The 15133-nt window shown below is 52.6% G+C and overlaps 7 protein-coding genes across 7 annotated transcripts; 3 read left to right on the top strand and 4 right to left on the bottom strand.

Moving 5' to 3' along the window:
• Positions 1-53: 53 nt before the first annotated feature.
• P152DRAFT_458038 (CoA-transferase family III) lies at positions 54-2137 on the bottom strand. Its single transcript, XM_033679367.1, has 6 exons — positions 1884-2137; positions 1793-1824; positions 1596-1722; positions 1301-1548; positions 997-1253; positions 54-940 (listed from the first exon to the last, which is right to left on the bottom strand). The coding sequence occupies exons 1-6, from the start codon at positions 2037-2039 to the stop codon at positions 435-437; spliced, it is 1326 nt and encodes a 441-aa protein (XP_033534481.1). The 5' UTR covers positions 2040-2137; the 3' UTR covers positions 54-434.
• Positions 2138-2577: 440 nt separating this feature from the next.
• Positions 2578-5748, bottom strand: P152DRAFT_368296 (uncharacterized protein; the record flags this gene model as incomplete). Its single annotated transcript, XM_033675459.1, has 4 exons — positions 2578-3344; positions 3400-3539; positions 3615-4190; positions 4247-5748. Coding segments are annotated over 4 exons (2985 nt in total), but the record flags the coding sequence as incomplete, so codon positions are not given.
• Positions 5749-7549: 1801 nt separating this feature from the next.
• P152DRAFT_448959 (uncharacterized protein) lies at positions 7550-7915 on the top strand (the record flags this gene model as incomplete). Its single annotated transcript, XM_033678083.1, has 1 exon — positions 7550-7915. The coding sequence occupies one exon, from the start codon at positions 7550-7552 to the stop codon at positions 7913-7915; it is 366 nt and encodes a 121-aa protein (XP_033534479.1).
• A 676-nt stretch (positions 7916-8591) lies between these two features.
• P152DRAFT_466219 (putative autophagy protein Apg16) lies at positions 8592-9330 on the top strand (the record flags this gene model as incomplete). Its single annotated transcript, XM_033680680.1, has 3 exons — positions 8592-8676; positions 8731-9107; positions 9172-9330. 3 exons carry the CDS (start codon positions 8592-8594, stop codon positions 9328-9330), a joined length of 621 nt encoding a protein of 206 aa, XP_033534478.1.
• On the bottom strand, positions 9057-10409 carry P152DRAFT_458034 (uncharacterized protein). The gene is made up of 3 exons (XM_033679366.1): positions 10306-10409; positions 9173-10257; positions 9057-9108 (listed from the first exon to the last, which is right to left on the bottom strand). The coding sequence occupies exon 2, from the start codon at positions 10253-10255 to the stop codon at positions 9533-9535; it is 723 nt and encodes a 240-aa protein (XP_033534477.1). The 5' UTR covers positions 10256-10257; positions 10306-10409; the 3' UTR covers positions 9057-9108; positions 9173-9532.
• A 1112-nt stretch (positions 10410-11521) lies between these two features.
• On the top strand, positions 11522-12777 carry P152DRAFT_396412 (eukaryotic porin family protein; the record flags this gene model as incomplete). The annotated part of the gene is made up of 3 exons (XM_033676354.1): positions 11522-11851; positions 11970-12626; positions 12676-12777. The coding sequence occupies 3 exons, from the start codon at positions 11522-11524 to the stop codon at positions 12775-12777; spliced, it is 1089 nt and encodes a 362-aa protein (XP_033534476.1).
• Positions 12778-13358: 581 nt separating this feature from the next.
• P152DRAFT_473381 (mitochondrial import translocase, subunit Tom22) lies at positions 13359-13915 on the bottom strand (the record flags this gene model as incomplete). The annotated part of the gene is made up of 3 exons (XM_033681229.1): positions 13359-13403; positions 13456-13739; positions 13828-13915. The coding sequence occupies 3 exons, from the start codon at positions 13913-13915 to the stop codon at positions 13359-13361; spliced, it is 417 nt and encodes a 138-aa protein (XP_033534475.1).
• Between the last annotated feature and the right edge of the window lie 1218 nt (positions 13916-15133).

Raw genomic sequence — 15133 nt, 5'->3', positions numbered from 1 at the left:
GTGCGATGCAGTAAAACACGTCAGAAAGAGTGATAGGGTGCTGTGAGGGATCCCTGTTGATTTCCTTTGGTTACATGACCTATCCTGCTTAAATATATCCACATACCTATCAAGCCTCTTGGAAACTTCTTTACTCGTACCTAGGAAAGGTTTACTCGTTACCACCACTATCAGTTCAACCAAAATGTGAGATCCATAACAGTTATCTTGATGGAAAGGGAAGCTGAAAACGACGCTACCGCTTCAAGCAAATGTTTCTTGTAACGGTTTCCAATCTCCTTGCATACTGTTAGGGAAGACTATAGACACAAATATGTTCATGATCGCGTCGGTCCCAGTAGACCATGGTAGTTCGGACTAATGGTATATTGCGTAATGCAAGCCCCCGGAGTTGTGGTAAAAATTCCATGTGGTAGGGTATAAGTCCAGGATGCCTATGCAATAATCCCCTCCTCCTTCAACGCCCTCACATCCTCCTCCGACAAATTGGTGAACTCCTTCAACAACTCATCCGTATGCTCCCCCAACGTCGGCGGTGGCGTCCGAACCCCCGGCTGACTATCCGAGAACTTTACCGGCGTATTCACCAACTCCATCTCCCCACACGCCTCGTGCTGCACCTTCACCACCATGTTCCGCGCGCGCACATGCTCATGGTTCAGCGTCGCCTGCACGTCATTGATGGCAGCATACGGCATACCGCTCCCTTCAAAGACCTGCAGCCACTCGGCGGTCGTCTTGCGCCGCATTTCGATCTCGATCATGGATTCGAGAGTTTTGCGGTTTTGGACGCGGTGGCCGTTGGTCACAAAGCGGGGATCGGTCGCCCATTCTGGTCGGTCGAGCTTCTGGCAGAGGATGCCGTATAGGCGGTCATTGCCGCCGCCAATGAGAATGTCGCCGTCCGCGGTGGCGAAGCCTTTGTATGGCACGATCGACGCTAATATAGGTCAGCGAGGGACAAGGGGACAGCGGCATGGATAAAAGGAGACATACGATGCGCTGTGCCCCACCGCCCGGAGTCCTTCTCTCCACTAATAAGGGTTGAGCTTGCAATGTTGGCGAGGGTGGCAACTTGGCAATCGCTCAATGCCAGGTCAATATGCTGTCCCTTCCCGGTATTTGCTCTGCTGAGCAACGCTGCCATTATCGAGTTTGATGCGTACAACCCCGTAGTCAAGTCCGTGACTGCGACGCCCACTTTGACCGGTGGGCCGTCTCGTGCGCCGGTAATATGCATAAGTCCGAATTCGCTGCAGAATGTTAGAGCGAGTCGATGGAAAAGGTAGAGAGCACCTACGCTTCGACCATCACATCATAGCCCGCTCGGTTGCTATACGGCCCCGTTTGCCCGTAGCCGGTAATGCTCGCGTAGATAAGTTTCGGATTGATCTTCGAGAGCGTCTCGTAGTCCATGCCGTATTTCTTCAGCCCCCCGGGGAGGTAGTTCTCGACCAGGATATCGCATTTCGCCGCCAGTTGATGGAGGATCTCGACGCCTTTCGGGCTGGCGAATGAGAGTCCCAGAGACTTCTTGTTTCGGTTGACCTTTCATAGGGTAAGTTGAGAGCATTGAATCCCGGAGGGGAGCATACGGAAAGAAAATAGGCGCTCTCCCCTGGCGCATGTTGGTTCGTGAGATCCTTATATTTCGCGTACGGCGGACCCCAAGCTCTTGTGTCATCCCCACGGATAGGGTGCTCAATTTTGATGACTTCGGCCCTTCAAGTCATTACGAATTAGCACTATCGCCTCTGACCACCTCGTACGCTTGACTCATACTGGGTCATACCCAAGATCTCCTAGAATCTGTGTGCAGTATGGCTAAGGAGGAATTAGTCGGTGCGTAGGGGAGGAGGTCGTCAATATGGAAGACTACATACACCTGCCAGAACTCTGGTCATATCTAACACCCGCATACCAGCCAACGGCAGCTTTGGATCCGCTGTAGTGGCCAGCCGCCTGCATCGCGTGGCGTGTGTGTGAGCAACCCGAGGGAATGCCCGGCGCAGGGCTATAGAAGGAATAGAGAACGACATTGTTTGCTGGGCGGTCTTGGAAATCCAAGCGGACAATTCAAATATGGCGGTTCATGATATTGGTTTTATTTAATGTTGATCCATCAGGCCCTCGGCTCGGGAGGCGAATTACGAAATGATGCGGAACCGTGAACGGCTTCCCCATAAACGTGGAGTCGGCAAGGTGGGCCGATATCGCGGGAAATTGCCAACGCGAATAGGAATTCGGAGCCGACCGTGACGGGACATCAAACGCCGCATTCACTTCACTTGAATTTTGAGATGTTCAGGATGGTTCAAAATGGACAAAATTGTAGTGTTTACTATTTCCACCTGCACGACCACCATGGAAGGCATTCTCATTGTATGGCACAATAGGCATGATACGGACAATATGATCAAAGACAGCACACAATACGAGCGAATGTTTAGAATATAAAGACTCTCCTAGTCTCAAGAGAACAGCAGCCACTAAAATTCACTCGCTCTAAGTAATCCCCTGTGGCAAAAAGCAAGCATCCTCGTCAACTCGCAGAGCTAGACGAGGAAGCGACTCCCTCTGAGAGTCAGAAGTCAAGCCCGTACCAAACACCAAATCCGTCCTACTTGGCTTATCCCAGACCTTGACGTCGTCACTCTTCCTGCGGAAATAGACGACACGATGCATCGGAATGAACTCTTCATCCGTCGTGTTCTTCTTCCACCGCCGTGCGGGTATCTCTTGGACCCCGAGGAATCGATCTTCATAGCCGATGACATAGTCGTCAGTGTCCATGATCTCGTCCCAGAGAATGCGGTTGAGGACGTCGGCTGACGTTCGCAACGGAGCGTGGGATGTTTGAGGAACCGGGCCAGCACGTTCGGTAACGACTGAGTCTTGTCTCGGGCCGCCGGCTAAGTGCCCAGATTGATTGTTCGGCTCGTTTGCCGAAGGGTCGCCATCGACCACCAAATCATCCTCTTCCCCGAACTCGTCATCAGGGGGAAGATCCTCTGCGGCGTGCATGCCCCAGTTCCTTGTATCGAGCACGAGATCTTGGACTTCCTTTCCAGACACTAGTGCGGCATCGATCCCGCATGAAGCGGGATCGTAATACTTCTCATTCTGACGGATCTGGTCGCAGAACTTTTCGCAAAATTGGCTCAAAATCTCCGTAACCGCAACTGATACAGTCGTAGTAGATGGGAACAGGCCATCTGTCCGAGCGCATCGCCGTATGGATAATAAATAACAGCCAAAGTAGGAAGTTGAGTCTAGAAGGGGAGGTTGTGCGAACCGACCAGGCCAAATTCGACAAAAGTACGGTGCGATGGCCTTGCTTAGCTCTGTAAAATGTCAACTCTAAACCCCGAGACGCCTTCCAGACCGATTCCAGCATACCGACAGATATCGTCAACAACTTTGACTCCAGCCAGCCGAGAAATTGGCCCCCTTTCACCACTGACCCACCCCAATAGTGGACATTTATCTGCAGAAGAGTCCTAGAATTGCGAAGAAACTCGGAAGCTCCCGTAGCGCGACTTGGATCGACATGGTCGGGGTCGTCGAGAAAGTCGGGCCAAGAGAGGACTTTGCCTCGACGTGGCAGAACCAACGAGTCGGGCCCTCGGAGCTCAGAACTAGTAGTGCAATAGTTGAACCACTTCAAGGGGTCGGTGTACGCTCTTACTGCGTGGGCGGCGCGTGAGAGTTCAAAGACGATCGCCCTCACGGTCGGCACTGTTGCTGACTTTGCGACATTCTTCTTTGGCGCGTGCATCGTCAGGATGACCATAGGTTCCTGAGCTGATCTGAAGTACCGGCCATCGTATGGCATATGCGGATCACACACCATGTATTTATTCCAATCGAATTGGCTGTAGTAGGTGAAGAACGTCCCAATCAATCCCGGAATCGACAGGTCATGACCCCTTTGGTGGAGCAGAGATTTGTAGATGGAGGACAGCATGAGTGTGATGTGGACACCTCCCAAGTATCCGAATCTGGTGCTGTAGATGCCTCGACCCCTCGCCCATGCCTTGAGGAAGAGCACTGCTAGGCGGAACTTGGCCATATCCGGGATCGTCCGCTTGAGGTAGAGGATGTCTCGCAACGGTTGAAGCTTGTCGATGGACTGGCCCGACAAGCGATAAGCTAGATTGTTGTGAGCCAGATAAATCGATTCAGGCCACCTGAAGCAAGTATTAGTAACCAAAACTCTGGACCAGCTTGTTCAGGAGATACGTACCTTTCTAGGAATTTGGTTGCGGTGCAGTAATGCAAATCGACCCGAATTCCCCGAACGAGAAGTTCAAGCATTGTACCGCTTGAAGCATCGACCTTTCTGAGGATCGTGACATTGTAGGGATTGTCTTTCGCTTTCTTTAATCGACTAATAGCGAGGGAGAAGAAAATGGGTGGGCTGACAGCACCGAGGCAGATGATATCGATATCGGACAAGGCGTCTGCAGTACCTAGCGCCCCAGATCCGACTAGCTCTATCTTAAACTTGACAAATGATGCGCCTTGTTGAGCATTGGGGGTTCCTGATAGAGTCTGGTTCAGGATCATTTTCAGCAGAACATAGATTTCGGTGCGTTTGGCCTGGTCTTCTGTAGTGAGATGCAAAGGATTCTGCCTCAGACACTCGACAACTGCGTTGAAGTCATCCAGAGGGTGGGTAACAATGGTGGCCGGTACCGGAGGCATAACGAAAGATGGGTGCTTTAGCGATAGCGATGCGCTGTCTGTAGAATCAGATTTGCATGCAACATTGAATGTTGTTCTGACACCCCAGTGACCGCTCCCATAGCCGATTTGCGGTGACTGCTCCTTCCCTTTGGGGGTATCGTTGCCTACCGTTCCTTCCCGTAAGGTTTCCGGCAATCCAAACATACTGAACGAGCCGAGACGCAAAACGTCGGCGTCTTTGAACAATATCCGATCATACCGTTGGGGACGACGGTTCATGCCCGTACCAACTATGTCGGCTGCGATACGGTTATGAAGAGGGTCGAAAGTTGCGCCTTGTTCGCCTTCGTACAGCTCCTCCATCGCCGCATGGGTGAGGCGGACTTTACTCACGCTGGTGGAATTGATTGGAGCGAGAAAATACGCATCCTGAAGAGAGGCGTCGAAGAGCATGTGGTCGAGTGAAGCGAGGGTTGAGACAGCCTGCAAGGAGATGGACTTGGTTTTCAGTGCTTGATCAATGGTAAATGCAGAGGTCGTGAGATTAAAGCCGCCAGAAACTATCCACGGATTCGATGGATGGTGCTTTTGAAGATGAGATATCAGAGTGGCCAGCTGTGACTTCTTCGCAGCGACAGATTCATCAGTCAGTCCGCAGACCAAGTGGATACCAGCAATAACCAGGGGATATGCTTCGTCTTCATCCTCCCTATAGATCTCTGGAATAGAGATGATGACAGCTCCTTTGTGTTGTCGCTTGAATGGAAGCGAATACCAGTTGAAATTCCAACGGCTGAGGGCGACAGCGCTATGCATGCTGGTAAAGGAAGGGATATCATCTTGGTCAGGAGGTCCATGTGAAACATATGGATAACGCTCGCGAATTGCATCGAGTGCTAGGAGTTTTGAGAGGAAGTCGTCGGATACTTCTTGCAAAAGTAGCACATCATCAGCCGCTTCATTAGACAAGATCGCCTCAGCCAGAAGTGCAATTCGTTCGGTCGATGATGCATGGTTAGAGTCGATCAGAACGTTATAGCTCGAGTATGAAAACTGGCTCGGCATTGACTGTATTTCTGCTTGCGAGACGCTTGCTTCAGTTGGTAGCCACCGCAACTCGGAAGTTGAGAATCGCAGCGCTTGGCACATTGTTGGTGGTGCTGATTGAGATATATCACTAGCCTTGAGACAGATTCAGCTCATGCTAAACGAAGTATTACACCCATAAATCTCACTGAAACATCTTCGCCTCCCTCCGTGATTGGGATAACCCGAGAACTATTCTTCTCGACCGTCGCAGAAATCGCGTCAACCGGGTTGCCGGGATTCGCCATGGTGGGAGACTATGCAAATCCTTTTGGCTGATATAGAATCGACTGAAATAATAGGAAAACTCTGATAATAAAATATAACACGAGGGAGCCAAGTCTAGGGATTGCCCTGAAAATAGATGGTGCCAAACAGCAATTGAAGTCTCGAAACCGAATACCAAGACCGATATGGACTGGAAATACTTGTAGATTCCGCCAGGAAAGAGTACTGCAATGACTTCAGCGAGACCGATAGAACAATGACAGAAATGAAGAACAACTGCTTGATATAGCGATGGATGTGGCGGATGTAAATACGTCCATAGCGCTGAGTGTCTTGGTGACTGGTCAATCCAGGAACTTGAGGCAGTGGATCTGCAAGCGAGGTTCAACGAAGATGATCACGCTACATGAGTCACGAAATACTTAAGGAATTGGTGTTTGATGCCTTGATGGTATAATTCATAGGATAGCAGAAGTGCTTTTGACTCACCGTTGTCGTCGGATATAGGTAAGTACTCGTCACAGTGGACATGTCTTTGGAGATGACTCCGGTTAAGTGAGTGATTCAAACTGCTGCGGTCCGTCCGTGGGTATTAGACCGAGATCTTCCCGAGGCAAGAATCCAGAGATGCCAATTGCCATGGCCCACGGGATTTGCGCAGCACCGTTGCCAGCGCATGAGCGCTGAGCAGTTAGCGCTGAGCGCACTCAGCACTCAGCAGCCAGCGCTCTAGCGCACCAGTGCTGTAGCGCACTAGCGCAAGAAACCCCAGAGCACAGACCCGACGAGGCGCATTCCACTCCCAAGCCACCGCCAATCCGCCATAGGGCATGGTGGGCTAATAATACACCGAATCTAATTTGTAAGGTGTATCTAACACACTAGCGCCACGGGACAAAACCTTCCCCACAAGCCACCAATCTACATTCCGAGAAAGGTCGCGTGACCACCCCTATGAGAAGACACAAGTCAAACTCTTCACTTTCCTATTGTTCTTCTTCTTTAAGGATTAGTCTTGGGAAATGAGGCACGCATACGTAAATACCAATCGATTACACGCCATCTGCTCGTCCACTATTCGTGACCATATCACTTCTATGCTCGCCAAACTCGCTGCTCGCGTAACCTTACAATCCCAATGGCGACAGGCATGAGGCTCTGTGCACCTGTCGATCCTGGTGGCAGGTGGCTGTTATGCAATTGGTGCCTCCTTTGGCCCCCGGAGTGGCGGAATGCCGGAATCGCAGACTGGCGTTCCCCTGAGCGGCAATGGCCAATATCAGAATACGAGAGATACAGGCTTCGGTGACTTCGGCCACATCCTGTTAAATTTGCGATCATTGCTAGTATGTTTCATTGCTTCATGGCCAACACGTCGAGAATCGAGATATAAAAGCGTTGTTCTTCGTCCAGTTGTTTGTTTTTCCCAGCATCACTCGTTTCAACCTCAACAGTCTGTCCAGTGCCAAAGCAACAAAAACATCTCCATTCGATAAACTTTCCCGAAAGAAGTCTTTCTACCTCTCCAAGTCTTCCATCACCCACCATGCATTTCACCTCCAGCCTTTTCATCTTCCCCCTCCTCGCCCTCTCGGCCTACGCCGCTCCCAACTCCCCCGACACCCGCGATGTCCGCCTCCACAACGAAGAAATCTACCGCCGCGAAATCAATCAAAACACTGTGCAGCAAATATCGCGCGCCGTTCAAAACATCGACAACGCCGTGACGGATCTCCGTCAGCAGAGCAAGGGCATGAGCGCGAGTGGCCGGGAGGCTGTCCAGCAGATTCTGAACAAGATCGTGGTGGGCGCGGAGAAGGTTGGTGAAGGGGCGACGTCGCTCAAGAAGATTGGGAAGGGGGATAAGTATAAAGACGCGGATTCGAGGTTATCTGGCTCGTTTGGGCGATAGGCGAGGTCGGTCAGGCTATGGAGGATCGGATGCCAGGGAGCGTGCCGTGATGCGGTCTATGGACGGAAGACGGTGATTTTCCGGGCGTAGGATAGGACTTGAGTAAAGGCAGATTTTGGCAACCGGATCGCCCAAGCCGAGTAGCGTGTTCGACTACGGAGTATCAGATCAATATCGGATCTCTTTGAGAATAGGAGTATCTTATACATATTAGCAAATACCTGAGCGACGTAGCATTTTTAGCATCAGAGGGCAATCTAATTTGCTTCAACGCTGAATTTAAGTCCCTGCAATGTACCATTACTATACCGACATGTAGTTTCATTGTATAGCCATGGTCGCGGTGGTATATACACTCGGGGGGCATAGTCCTAATATATTCATGTTTACTGTTGGAGCTATTTGTGGAAACTGGAAGCCTGTCGAAGTGGGGCACATCACCAGTTGAAGTTCAGTGGAGGGCATCCTGACAACACACTCCCAACCATGTTTCTTGTATTGATATCCTACCAACCTTAGGTACACAGCTTGTCCATGGATAGAAGCCATCTCCAATCCCCATTATCCCCTTCTAAACAACCCATTTCCCGACCGTAGAGTTGAGGCTCTGCTGTCTCCCCATGCCTCATTCGATTCATCACCGGTAACCGGAGCGCGACCTAGGCCACTGTGCGAAATGGCGTCATGGCTGGTAGAATACATGGACGCTCTCGCCGCCCGAGACACGACTGAGAAATCCCAACTTGCTATCATCGAGAACTGTATGCGTCTCTACCCCACCATGGTAACTCGTCGTTGACTCAACTCCATGCTAGACACCCAGCTCGCCGATCGCGCAGCGGCGTTGCAGTCCGACGCATCGAGACGAGACACCGCCCCAGCAGAACCCATATCATCTTCGCCCTCTCCCCGCCCCCCGAAACCTACAGGTAAAGAACCCCGCGGCAAAGACACCGCTGACAACGTCGAGGCCGCCCTTACGCAGCTCCGAGCGGACCTCGCGACCACACAGAAGAGCCGGGCGGAATTGCAGGCGAAGCTAGAGCCTCTGACGAAGGAGCTGGCGGCGTTGAAAGCAGCCGGGATGCGGGATCGGAGGAAGATCGAGGGGCTGGGGCGGGAGAAGGCGGTGGTGGAGCGGAAGCTGGAGGATCGGAATATGGAGTTGAAGGCGAAGGCAAAGCTGGTGGAGGTATATCCCTCTTCTTTATCTTATTTTAGGGAAATAGTGGGAGAGATGCTGATATAGTGTCTAGGACGTGCAAGACGAGATGCTCTCGCTCAACCTCCAGCTCAACGTCGCGGAGGCGAAGTCCCAGAAACTGCGCGACGAGAACAAGGAGCTGGTAGACCGGTGGATGGCGCGGATGGGGCAGGAGGCTGACGCGATGAACGAGCGGTCAAAGTGGTCATGATCATGATCGTCGCATAGCGTGCTACGGACGCTATCAATACTATCTATACACCCGGAGTAGGGGTTGGATATCCTATATCATGCGAATCGTCGGGATATCGCGAAGGCGTGGGGAGTTCCAAACGCCGAGGAGCCGGTCTATGACGTGGGATGTGAAAAATAATGCAGGGGGAGAAAGAATGAAGATGGTGGCGGCGTCACGCTCATTGCGTTGCGCATTGGGGTCCTCCCTCTTCGTCGTCGTCCTCCCATTCTTGGTCGCCAGATCCCGCGCCGTAGTCGTCCATGTCCCCATCCTCCCATTGGACCTCATCCACGTTGTCTGACGCCATGGCTGGTTTCGGTTTGGGCAGCACATCACGCACGGCTCTGATAGCCGCCGCATCTTTCAACCACCCGTCCTCGGGGAAGTCAATCTTCAACACGAGGAAGAGGTCTCCCCTGCCCTCACTCCTCTTAATCGGCATCCCCTCTCCTTTCACCTTGAGTACCTGATCCGGTTTCAGCACCCGGCCTGCCGGCTGATCCACCTGGATCTGGATCCCCCGCCCATCGAGGTGCGTCAGCACCACGCGCCCGAATCCCGTCAACGCCTCGGAGAGCGAGATGTGAATATCGGCGGCCAGATCGGCGCCGGCGCGGCGGAAGGTGTCGTGCGGGACCTCGACGAGGTGGAAGATGATGTCGCCCGGTTCCTGGCCCGGCACCTGGTCCGCCTCGCCCTTGAGCGGGATGCTCTCGCCTTGGCGCGATCCCGGCGGGATGTAGAGTTCGAGGGTCTTTCGCGCCTCCACCACCTTTTTGCCCTTGCATTTGCGGCACTTCTCCTTCTCCTTGAACACCTTGCCGTCGCCGTTGCAGGTGCCGCACGTTTTCATGGCGCGGGTGACCAGGCCGGGTCCGACGGGTTGGAACGTCTCGGTCATTCCTGTCGATGTCAATATGAGATTCCTGCGCTGCGGAGATCATAACCAACCTTGTCCGCCGCATGACGCGCAGTCGTGCGGTTTCGCCTTCTCCTTCCCCCCGGACCCTTTGCAGTGCCCGCAGATGACATTCTTCGTGACCGCGAACCGGCTCGACTTCCCCTTATACAGCTCCTCGAGCGTGACCTGATATTCCTGCTCCTCATCCGGCCCTTTCCGCGGCTGCTCCCTCGCGAACTGCGGACGGCCGCCCGGCATCCCGCCCATGCCGGCGCCGCCGAAGTTCATCCCGAACATCTGCTCGAAGAGGTCTTCCATGCCCATGTCGCCGCCGGGGCCGGGACGGGAGCCGTCGAAGGCGGACATACCGTGGGTGTCGTAGACGTGGCGCTTGTCGTCGTCATAGAGGATTTCGTAGGCTTGGCTGACGGCTTTGAAGCGGACTTCGGCTTCCAGGCGGTCATCTTCGGCGACTTTGTCGGGGTGGCTGGATAGTGCGGCCTGCTGCTGTTAGATAAATACGACCTAGTGACAGCTTCTGGAGATACCTTGTGGTAGGCCTTCTTGACTTCAGCCTTGGAGGCACCCCGAGCTAGGCCGAGGACCTCTAGAGACGGTGTTAGTGATATGCCACCTGTACATTCCAAAATCCATACCGTAAAGGTCAATGTCGTCCACTGTAGAGATCAGTATCTTATATACAAGGCAGATTCATGGCATACTTACTGCTAGAGAGGAGTATGTTTCAGTGCTTGGTAATTACTTCAGGTCCTCGGAATTTCAATATGGGAGCATAAAGAGAAAATGACTGAGTGTCGTAAGAAGGACTAAGACAACACAAGAGTGAAAAGATTATCGGGGTAACAACAAAGATGAACCCAACATATCCCCAGGAAATAATCAATATCGTAACTGCAGAGTCCCCCAGTGTTGCTCTTCAGTAATGATTGCGACTCACCTTGCGCCTGAAATTCTCAATGATCCACGCTCTGCACAAATGGTTCCTTTCGCCCGCCGAAGTCCAAGCCACTCCGACATTCGAAGCTTCAGGTATTTTTCTGATCCATCAAGTTGCCCATCGACGACTATTATCCTTTGCATTGGCACCAGACACTGCGCTCCCAACCCCAGGTCTTTCTTGCTCTCCTTATATCGTCCATTCCTTTCCATCTTCCTTAGATTTTGCCATCACTTCCCCCGTTTACCCGATTTAAGGAGTCCATCTCGTCCCACCCGGGACAGGGAAGCAGTTAACCGTCCGCCGTCATGGAGGCCACATCGTCAACGACCAGCACAACATCCGGCTTCTTATCGCCGGTCATATCGAACCCGCTATTCGACCGCGTGCGCAATACGTACCGGACCTTCCACGAGAAGCGGGAGAGCTTGGGGCTGTCGAATCCGGGGACCGTCGAGAAGATCTCCAAGGAGGTCGATCAGGATGTCTTCCTCAACAACTTGGCCTTCACCGGCGTCCGGGCGGAGTTTAACAAGGTGATCGGCGTGTCGCCGATGTTCCAGTTATCGCATGCCTTTGCGATGGGCGCCCAGGGGATGCCGCCGTATAGTTATAACGCGATGTACGGCTCATCGAAGGTATGTGAAAACCTCTCCTTAGGACTCCCGAGCATTGCCACGACCGCATCGGAGACGGTGCAATGATAGAGTCAATCTCCACGATGAATCCGAACAGTCGCTTATACGATGCCCGCAGCACTTCCTCCAAGCCACCATCGACTCGGACCTCGCCGTCAACGGCCGCTTCAACCGCCGCATCACCAACGCCCTCGTCACCAAATTCTCCGTCAACCTTCCCCAAGACTCCATGCAGCAACCCATGCTCCAAGCCGAAGCCGACTACAACGGCGCCGACTTCACCGCCGTCGTCAAGTCCATGAACCCCTCCATCTTCAACGGTGGCCTGACCGGCATGGTCATCGGCTCCTACCTGCAGAGCGTCACCCCCAAACTCGCCCTCGGCATGGAGGGCATGTGGCAGCGCCTCGACATGCAGCACCCGCCGGACGTCATGATGAGCTACGTCGGGCGCTACAAGACGAGGGAGTGGATCGCCTCCGCGCGCGTCCTGGGACAAGGCGCCGTGCAGGCGAGCTTTTGGAAGCGGCTGAGCGAGAAGGTGGAGGCGGGCGCGGATCTGAACCTGAGTTTCGCGGGCATGGGGAATCCGCAGGCGGCGATGATGGGCGCGCCGGGCAAGGAGGGCGTGGCGACGTTCGGCGTCAAGTACGATTTCCGCGCGAGCAGCTATCGGGCGCAGATCGATAGCCAGGGCAAGATGGGGTGCTTGTTGGAAAAGTCCATCGCTCCGCCGGTGCGCGTGACGTTTTCCGGAGAGCTGGACCAGTGGAAGGTATGGTTCCCTTCGAAACTGGACAGATGATCAAGCTAACCGTCAACAGCAACAAGTGAAGGTTGGGTTGGCCGTGTCGATCGAGTCCGCGGACCCGGAATTAATGGAACAGCAACAGTCGATGACTGAGGGGCCGTCGATTCCTTTTTAGAGCGCGAGGACCCGTAACTAGGGCATCCTAACGCTTTTTCTTCCTTTCTACCTTGTATTACCACCAACCGCCTCCACTATGCCTAATGGAGCCCTTCCTAACTCCACGAGTCAAAAGTCCTTCCATCCGGTCCCTTCGTACCCTTCATATTCCCTTCGTCTCGCGCGTCATGGCATTTTCGGTCCGCAATGGTCCTAATGAACTACGGTCATCCGGGCATCAGGGGAAGTTCTGATGGATATCATTTTTGCTTGGATTTTGCTCGGGTTCTCCGCGACATTGTGCACATTGTGTGCGGGCAGGTGTGTGTAAATATAGAAGAAGAAAGGCGAAATGTTCTCCGCTTTCCGTTTTTGGCTGTTTTACAATAGAAATATAAGATGGTGTTTTGCTTGCGTGGCCGGCAACCTCAAATGTGGGCACGGATGTTGTGGATGAGAAGAGTAGTAGTGTTACATTTTGCCAACGCCATATACATGCCATGGGTGATACATCCTCCGACAAGAAGAAAACCTGGTATCCGGATCCCCTGAATAAGAACGCAGTTCCCAGTCCCCAATCGAACATGATCTGCGATAAATTTACAAGGCCGGCTTCACCTCCTCCGGCGCACCCTGCGTCAAGACCTATACACTGGTCAGTATTCCCCACACCCATCTCAGATACCGTAAAACTCACCTCAGCCCCCAATGCCCTCATCCTCTCCTCCTTCTCCATCTCCGCCAACTGCTGCTCCTCGCTGAACGCAATCATCCACGGCACGCCCAAGAACAGCGTCGTGGTCGCCAAGACGTACAGCGACTTGGCCGTGAACGATGTCCCCGACCGGAAGAACGACGAGGTTCCCGATGCCACGGAGGCGACGCGGTTGCGATAGACGGGCGGAATGATGTCGCGCAGGGCGACGAAACGGTCGTAGAGGGTTTCGTCTTCGGGGACGTCGATGGAGGAGGCGTCGGATTCTGCGGGGGGGGAGAGGATTAGATGGGCGATGGAAGGGAGCGATGGGTGTGTGGGATTATGGGGGGTGGGTGACGGGGAGGAGCATACCGTCATCGCTAATCTCGTCTTCCCAGCCTTCGTCGCCTTCTTGGGCGCGGAGGAATTCCTCGTCGATGACTTCTTCGACCTTGACCATGGCGGCGGTTTAGGGGAAGGTGGTGGGAATTAGGGAAATGATCGGTTGGATTAAGGATGAAGACACGGAGTCGGTCGTATGGTTTGGGATTTCGGAATTGTGTTAACTTGCTAAGGTTCAGGTTGGTTTGATGTCTTGATTGATGATGGCATGGCTGTCTCGAACTTTTGTCGACAAAATGTTGCGATGCTGTACACCATCACGTGATGATGATCTTTAGTACATTTCCCTCCAGTTTCCATATCGAGTACTTTTCCATATCGAGTACTTGTCCGACAACCGTCCTCGAGCTTTGAAAGAAGTTTAAAGGAGCGGTCTTCATTTACTATTAAACAAGCAATCTACTCGATGCAGAATTCGTTCATTATGCTAAGTTTCAATCAGATAGGGATAAATCCACTACATCCTCCCAGGTCGACGACGACTAACATTGTACCACTCTCTCGTTCCAAGTCAATCGAGGACTTTAGGCCGAATATTTGCTCAGCCCGCTTCTTTCAACCCTTGAAGTTACCGTCAATACCCAGTCTAGTCTTCCCTTTATCGTTTCGATCATAACCCGCGTTTTTTCCTTATCTACGTCGATCTTGTCACTCGGTTACTCCTGCGTCGCCCTATGGTTCCTCACTCATGGAGCAAAGTGGTCTTCTGGACAAAGAGGTCTGTCGAAACTCGAAACCGAATCTGCCAAAGCCCCTTCCTCAGGCCCGGCTTCTGGGACTGTTAGCATCATCCGTGCGCAATGTTAGGGGTCTCTACATATCAATTAGAAGATAGTGCATCCGAAGTTGCGGAGGCATACTATGGAGTCCACCATTCATTGCCAAATATCCACCCATGAGGCGTTGGGTGCCCCTATACAATACAATGAGATTGCAGACGGTTGAAAACCAACACCGCCTGGGAGCGATGCTCCAAATCCCATGTCCAACACGTCAACAATCCGATAATGAATCTCAGCGATGATTATGACAATCTTAGGAGTAACATGGGAGGACTCTGGAACAGAATCCAACATATAGTACAAGTCGCAACTGCCAGTATTTCGATCGACGAGTACTACGAGAAGCTCGATCAGAGTCACTACGTTGCCAAACTATCCTTTTTCGCTGTCGTCCTTTTACCGCTCTCGTTTGTTTCCAGCCTCTTTAGTGTCACTAGATACTTTAGGGCATTGAAATGGACATTTTTAGTTTACTTTTCTGGTACAATTCCACT

The sequence above is a fragment of the Eremomyces bilateralis genome (assembly GCF_010015585.1).
Source record: "Eremomyces bilateralis CBS 781.70 unplaced genomic scaffold P152scaffold_8, whole genome shotgun sequence".
Lineage (NCBI taxonomy): Eukaryota > Fungi > Ascomycota > Dothideomycetes > Eremomycetales > Eremomycetaceae > Eremomyces > Eremomyces bilateralis.
This window is presented reverse-complemented; position numbering and strand designations above follow the sequence as displayed.